At 42.7% G+C, this 7,516-nt stretch overlaps 1 protein-coding gene across 1 annotated transcript; it reads right to left on the bottom strand.

The window, feature by feature from the left end:
• Positions 1 to 3,686: 3,686 nt before the first annotated feature.
• On the bottom strand, positions 3,687 to 6,363 carry LOC123157472 (uncharacterized). The gene is made up of 7 exons (XM_044575769.1): positions 6,010 to 6,363; positions 5,369 to 5,883; positions 5,020 to 5,117; positions 4,898 to 4,922; positions 4,685 to 4,805; positions 4,465 to 4,599; positions 3,687 to 4,280 (listed from the first exon to the last, which is right to left on the bottom strand). The coding sequence occupies exons 2-7, from the start codon at positions 5,844 to 5,846 to the stop codon at positions 4,070 to 4,072; spliced, it is 1,068 nt and encodes a 355-aa protein (XP_044431704.1). The 5' UTR covers positions 5,847 to 5,883; positions 6,010 to 6,363; the 3' UTR covers positions 3,687 to 4,069.
• Between the last annotated feature and the right edge of the window lie 1,153 nt (positions 6,364 to 7,516).

Below are 7,516 nucleotides of genomic sequence, written 5' to 3'. Positions count from 1 at the left end.
TGGCAAAATAAATCGATGCTGCAAAAAAGTTATTTTTGAGATGCTGATTTTGTTTTTTGGGGCACGATTTCCAAAAATGCCATTTTATGACAAAACTTTTCGAACATTTGTCAAAGTTTGTCACAAAAAAAGATCCAAAAGCTCGAGCTGTGAAAGACACTTTCGGTAGCAAGAAAAAGATAAGTTGGAAAAGACAGGACATGCACCCGTCCGTGGTAGCAGGCCGGACAACTACAGAGAAAACTAGCTTGAAAAATTGGCTGGAAAAACAACACGCATCAGTCAACAAACTATTCCTACAGACGACGCGCAAATCAAAAAACACCCCAAAGGACGGTGAAAGATTTGACTGTTTTCGTTCTAAAAAAGATTTGACTGAAAACTAAGAAAATTCCAGACTGACCAATAGCAAAATTGACAAAACTAACAATCATTATGATTGTAGGGTTGTGAGATATATGCAACTGTGGTGTAAAAGACATAATAAAAAATCATTGGTTTCTTTTTTATTTAATGAAAAATCATTGGTTTATAGCAATGTATCTAGATCACGGTTCAAGCAAGTCAAACACTCAAATTATTATTCGTTTTGCGAGTATGATCTCTACCAAGATAGAAGGGCATTGAACCGTTCATCTAATCAACAACTCACAAATTAAGTTGTATTGTATCCTTGCAGATTCTACATTCAATGAGTCAAAAATTACTTTGCTCCCCTCTGATACACAAATAAGAAACAATTCAGTGTCTAATACTCGCATTTGCTCCTGATGCATCACCAAGAAATTGTGGGTTATATCCATGAGACATTGATTGCAAACAGCCAAGATCTCTGCAAACCAAAAATATAGTCTCGTGGCACTACGTTATTTTTTTTACATAATTCAGGGTGGGGCGCAGCGCCAAGCTGGACCGCAATGTCCCAGCGAGGGTTCGCTGGGACCGCGTTGGAGAAAGGGCTGATGCAGTCAGCTGCGCCGTTGCCGCCACAAACGAGGTAAAGGGCTAGTGGGTTCGTGTTCGGGGTGCAGGATAGAGAGTTGACGAGGTGGGTTTCAGGCTTGTCATGAAATGTGATGCAAGGCATGGTTGGCTAAGACATGATGTTCCCCTCTAATTTGGAGACACATCTCTGGCCCCTTTCGAATTATCATGAAAGCATGGCCATGCGAGGACTGACGGTTTGTGGCACATAGAGGCGAGGGCACGGATGCATACATTCGGATGATTGCGCCAGATTCCGAAAGTGGTTTTGTGATTAAACCTTAATTACTACATGCATGCAACCTTTGGTATAGCTTTTGGTAGTGAGTGCATGTCCCATCAACCCACCTCCCATGCTTTTCCTTTTGACTTGTAAATTTAAATCTATTATATGTTTTGAACCGAAAGTCTAATTAATATTTCGTTTGCATATTCGTGTTCCTTATGACGAGGGTTTTGAAACAACTCGCTTTTGAATACATTTTGGTAGATTTTAAAAACTTCAGCAAGTTTCAACTACTAAAACTTGAAAAAATAAATGATAAATTCATCAAGTTTCAAAGACTAAGGCCATATTTGTTCGGGCTTATGCTTCAGCTTTTGCAGCTTTCAAAGACTAAGGCCATATTTTAGAGGTTTTGGCTTCGGCTTTTGACTTATACCATCATATAACAGGGCCTAAAACTTAAACCCTAGTGCCTAAACCTAACCCTAAACCCTAAGTGCTAACCGCTAAGCCATAAACCCATAAAAGCAAATGAAACTTGATGAAACTTTGTATGTTTTTTTCTAAAAGAAGTGTCTAAATGCATTTAAATTTGGTAGTTCGAAAGTACTCGTTGCACCAACCATGAATATGCAAACGAACGTAATTTGGACAGTTCAAAAGATACAATAGATTCAAATTTTGAGATAAAATGAAAAGGCATGGGAGGTGGAGTGGGTGGCGCAGGCAACTCTGCCAGAAGCTGGCATACATGGACCCTGGTGCAGGGATTAAGGGCTAATGACATAAATAGTTGCACCAAGCTTGAAGCAAATGGGTGGCCTCATGCAGTGGCGATGCCATCATGTGTGGTCAACTAAGCGTTGTGTAGTCAGATCGTTGTTTTTGCAAAAAGCTATGTAGTCAATTGACTACCCAACTCAAGTGTGGATTCGCCACTGGCCTCATGTACGAGTGCCATGGACGTGTGTGCCCCTGCCAATTTTCGGGCCATGCGACAAAGGTTAAATGCTAACATGATCTAGGAACATGTACCATGAGTTAGAGAAACGAGATCGAGCTATCCAATAAGTACGTGCCTTGAGCTTGACAACCTATATCGTGCGACAAAATGAATGATACACATGATAAATTGTGAGGTTTATCGAAATAACTTTGTGAGTACTTGGGAGTTGGCACGTCCTGGCTTGAGGGTGCTATCGGCTATTGTCCGAGTAAGAGTACTCATGGTTCAACGGTATACTCGTGAAGCTAGATTAGTACTCCGGCCCCTCAAAACATGTTTTCGTAGGGTCTTGGACCTATAGGGTTGCACATTTAATGTGTCGAAACCCACTCAGATTGAATCCAAACAATGGGAACATAATCTGGTTGAGCCCAACCGATTAACGATGTGTATATAAGTGGAAAGGTGTTGACGAATTGGGGACGATCGATGGATAAAGTTTGCGGATTAGACTGTCATGACCTCACATGCCCAAGCAGTGCACTCGAATCTAGCAACTGCTACCTAGCGTTTCATCATGTACCTAAGGATTCACATGATTCAAATCCTTAGAAAAAAAAATGATTCGTCTGCACTCTATTTTGAAGGGAAAATGTCTTTCACTCAAACCTCTTGGTAAAATTACTCTGCCTTCCTGTGCCGCCAAACACATGTTTATCTACATTCCTGTAGTTTTAATCCCACAGAATTCAAGTCGGCATGACACACAATCCTATATTTTTCATATTTCTATCCTACAGGAAAGTAGGAATGTGGGGTGATCTCGTAACTTGTGAGTAGCACCTCCACTGGTGAAGCAACCATTATATATACACATCTGTACAGGCCCATAATTCACATAAACAAAACACTGGAACGGTTGGATGAAGTGCGGCCAGAATTACTAGCAGGACCAAGCACAATTACACTCCTTATTATCAAACACAATATATGATATTTACTTGCAGCATGATGCAAAGTATTTAGAAAATTAGTGAGTTCGGGTGATGAACCAGAGAAGCATTTGTAGTGCCAAGGACAAGATATGTTCTCTAAAACCAAAGACTAGGCTACCTTTCTTTCAGACGGTGCAAAAGCCCGAAAGGATCCTAGTCCAACGACCCCGTTGTCCTTATGGTGAGTGTATGGTATGTATCTTTGCAAGTATTCTGGCATAGCAGTTTTAGCATGTCATAGGTCTTCACCCAAAAAAATGCTTCTTGCTTCCCAGCCCCAGGCGCACCCTGCATCTGTGCCACGCTTTGAGATTTGCAAGAACAGAGGCATTCAAAAGCGTATTTGGCATACAAAAATTTATATTCAAATTGTGGGCACGGTACATGGAGTAGAATGCTTCTCTTTTCTCCCTCATCACTCCCTTCCAAAGTCAAATCCGCTTGTGTTTTACAGTGTATTCACCGAAGCAAACGGATTAACCAGTTGGGTACACTTAACACGCAACTGTAACCACAAGTAAGGACTCAGGACATAGGATCCAATTCATAAGATTGTGTGCACCAGATCAATTGATATGAACTATTTGATTCAACAAATGCATATAGCAGTGGCAGTATATACACCACAGTACCACAGAAGCTAACATGCTGAAAAAGAATTCAATCTTCGACATGCGACTGTGTGTGCAGATCTTGGATCATCTCAGGGCATACTAGACTGAGTCTGATTGCCTTCCACCCAGCATACTGCAGTGAGGCGATGTTCAATCGTCATTCTCTCAAACAAAGACATGGAGTATTCTACCCTTGACATGTTTATGTATTGAGATGTTGAAAGGGAAGCAACATCTTCCTTCAGAAAGTGAGATATTGTCTGCTGAGCATAATTCTGCTGCTCACATCGGACAAATAAGAATGTCAGCTCTCAGGTGCTACCCACGAGAGAAGTTTTTGCTCAACCTCCTGCCAGTTATGAACCTTGGTCACCAGCGGATGTGATTGATCCACACCAGTTTTGCACCAGGGATACGTGTTATCATAATCAAAGAGCAGAACCCTCATTCCATCCTCAGCGCATTCTAAAGCGTATCTCGGGTTATCATCTATTAAGACCTGAGCACCAAAAGATCTGCAAAAGCATTCCGTAGTGTCTGTAAGACTAGCTGAGAACATGTTGTGACAGCTTAAAATGAGATAGTAAATGGCAGTTTTAAAAATAATCATTTTTTAACGTCTTGTAATCCTAGTCAGACTGCATGTCCGATCTTCTAATGTGACAGGAAAGTAGAATAACGTTCCTCTGACAATCATACCTGCAAATCTCCGACTTTGGCCTTGATTGGCCTTCCAAAGCAAAATGATTCCCAAAATGGATCTGCTCAAATAAGCCTGGATAAAACTTCTCAATCCACTCTAATGTGTGATTTTTTATTACATCCTGGCGAGATCTTCGAAAGGAAGGGTGTCATTAAGCAGGCAGCACATAATAGAAGATAAACTGATCACATCTCTAAATTCAAATGATTGACTTACGTTACTACAGACAGGCTACAGAACGAAGAAAGATTTTGGAGAGCATCTCGAGCGCCTGGGATAGGATGGACACCATCTTGAAAGTAATGGGTTGTAAAGAACTCATGGACAAGAAGATTAGCTGCAGCAATTTAGAGAAATGCTTGATGTCATACAGTGCATTTGATATAAAGAAGCAAACCGTGATGAAAAATACTAGAATCAAAGACATACCTTTTTCTCGAGAACAATTCCATATCTGCATAGAGTATTGCAAACAGATGCAAGACGAATTACACACTGATCAAAGGAAAAATATAGCAGGAATTCAAGTTTTTGTAGGAAAAATAACGCACCCTAAAGAACTCATAGACATGGTATTCTGATACTGAGTGATTCCAAGAGTACCGCTCGGCAATAAATCTGTTCAGAGCAGCAAGAAAGCTTCCAAGAACTGCACGATATAAATAGCACCATAATGAGAATTGATCAATTATAAGGAAGTGAAAGACAATGTTACTTAGTAAAGTATGGTCACCATGACATGTATGTTATCGCAATAATTTTCAGTTCACAGTTTGATTCTAGACTAAGCACCATGAAACCCAGGCACTAAAGAAAGGAACTATTTATATATTCAACAAACATGTAAGTTCAGCCTTGCATAGTCCACAGCTCTATTACAAAGATGTAATTTCACAATACCTTCATCCACATCAACAGCAACCACCATCTTAGTCGGCACAGGCTGCTCAGGGAAATCAAGGCGCTTCCCCCGCCGGAAAGCGCCATTTCCATCCACAGTCTTCATGCCCACCTCTTCCGACAGCTGAACCTCCGCGTCACGGACGAACTGCCGCTGCGGGGCAAGAACCCGCGCCTTGATCTCCACCGCATCGCCATCGCCACCATCCGCCCTCCTGAACCTGCCGCCGTCTTGCCAGTTCAGGCACCCCTTCAGGCTCAGCGCGCTGCCCGGCGCGAACCTCCGGCCGACCCCCAAATCCAGGACGCCCTTCCTCCGCCCCTCGCCGTACGCGCCCGAGTGGCTAAAGCTGCAAAAGCAGGCGCCTTTGGCGGCGGCGGCGGGCGGCGGCGGCATGGCGGGGCTCCTCCTCCCCCTCGGCGGCGGGCGCAGGCGATCCAGCAACGACCGCACGGCTCCTCCTCCTCGGCTTACCATGTCGACACGCGCATTCCCCTGCCAAATCACAGGAAACCTGCCAAGCCCACGCACGCACGCCACGGATCAGATTCCCCCGCCCGAGCCGGAGCCCACGGAATCCGCGGGACGGCGAAATCTAGAGAGCGCGCGGCACGCAATCGACGGCGGCAGGATCCCGTACCTGCGGACGCGAGATCGGATCGGTTGGAACCACCTCGCCGGCGTGCCGGAGCCCTCAGTCAGTCAGTCTCCTCCACGCCTTTGGTGTGATCCGGGCGCGCGGGAATGGGGGAGGGGATCGCCGCGCATCCTCCGAACTCAGATCGCGAATCTGGGCGGGGTAGCTCCGGAAAGAAATCCGGGGGAAATTCTCGGGGCGGGATATGCTGCCTGGAGAGATCGGAGTGGGCAAGGCGGATTTCTTGGGTTTTTCCTCTCCTTTTTTTCTTGTTCTCTCGTGCTCGGCCGTTTTGAGGGTTTCCGTTGCTCTTGCGCAATTATTTCGTGCGTCTTTTTGGGTGTGTGGTGCGGCGGTGATCGTGGGCTCGTTTTTTGCCTTTTCTTTTTGGAACAGGGGCTGCTTATAATAGTTTTTCTTTCGCCTTTTTGCTGTCTTTTGCGGCCAAGTCCTGTAAAGCTGGATATTTATTTGTCAGTGTAAATTTTTATCACATTTGAGGGTTTCTTAGCATTGCGGGTTTTAAAAATGTAGGAATATAGAAGAAAAAGAAACAAAGGATGAGATGTCACCAACCATGGAATATTTTGGAATTCTGCAATATGTGCATTTGGATGGTACACAGAAGTCAAACACATGAATTTTGGAGAATTGCGAAGAGAAGGTGATGGGTAGAGCGAAAATGGATTCGACTTCTGAAGGAAAAATAAAATGAGGTTTCCATGCAATGTGGGCATAGGAATAGATTTCATAGAAACTTAGTAGTCCCAATCATATGATCTAATGGGTTTCCACGGCAAAAAATTCCTTAGAATTCAAATCCTCCAAAATTCTTAGGAAAAACCTACAATTTAAACATGCCCTAAATGAATTATGATAATCTTATTGGCCCGAATTTTCTTTTGTATACAATTTGTCTCTTTAACCAGATTTTCCAATTTTTTGTGCTAATTTCAGACAACATATGACAAAATAAATATTGATCGCAAATTGAGCATTATCGATTCACAATCATCGACATTTAAGTACATAAGCACATAAAGAGTTATCTTATCGTTGCCAACTTTACTTATCGGGCATCAACGGGGTTTGTTTTTCACAAAGCTCAATTATTGGTCATCAATGCATAATTTTTATTTGTTTGACGTATTTGAACCTTGTTATTCTCTCGATGCAGAACTTCAAAAATTAGTATGTCCTATACGTTTTTAAATAGAACTTGAGATTGCAAAAATCTCCACCCACAAGGACGAATACGACAAGGCACGAGGAATAATATGCAGATAAATTATCGCAAAAAAGCAGGGCTAATAATGATATATTTATTATAGAATAGATAAGTATGACTATCATACCAAAAAGACTGGATTTGCAATTGAGTTTTTATAACCTAGTCATGACGGAATCGTGTGTTTTTGTGTCAAATGAATTAAGAGCATCTCCAGGAGACTCCCCAAGAACTCCCCTGACAAGTGGTTATTACGAGCTTTCCTATAATTTAGAGAGGTTT

Source organism: Triticum aestivum, chromosome 7B (assembly GCF_018294505.1).
Source record: "Triticum aestivum cultivar Chinese Spring chromosome 7B, IWGSC CS RefSeq v2.1, whole genome shotgun sequence".
Taxonomy (NCBI): domain Eukaryota; kingdom Viridiplantae; phylum Streptophyta; class Magnoliopsida; order Poales; family Poaceae; genus Triticum; species Triticum aestivum.
This window is presented reverse-complemented; position numbering and strand designations above follow the sequence as displayed.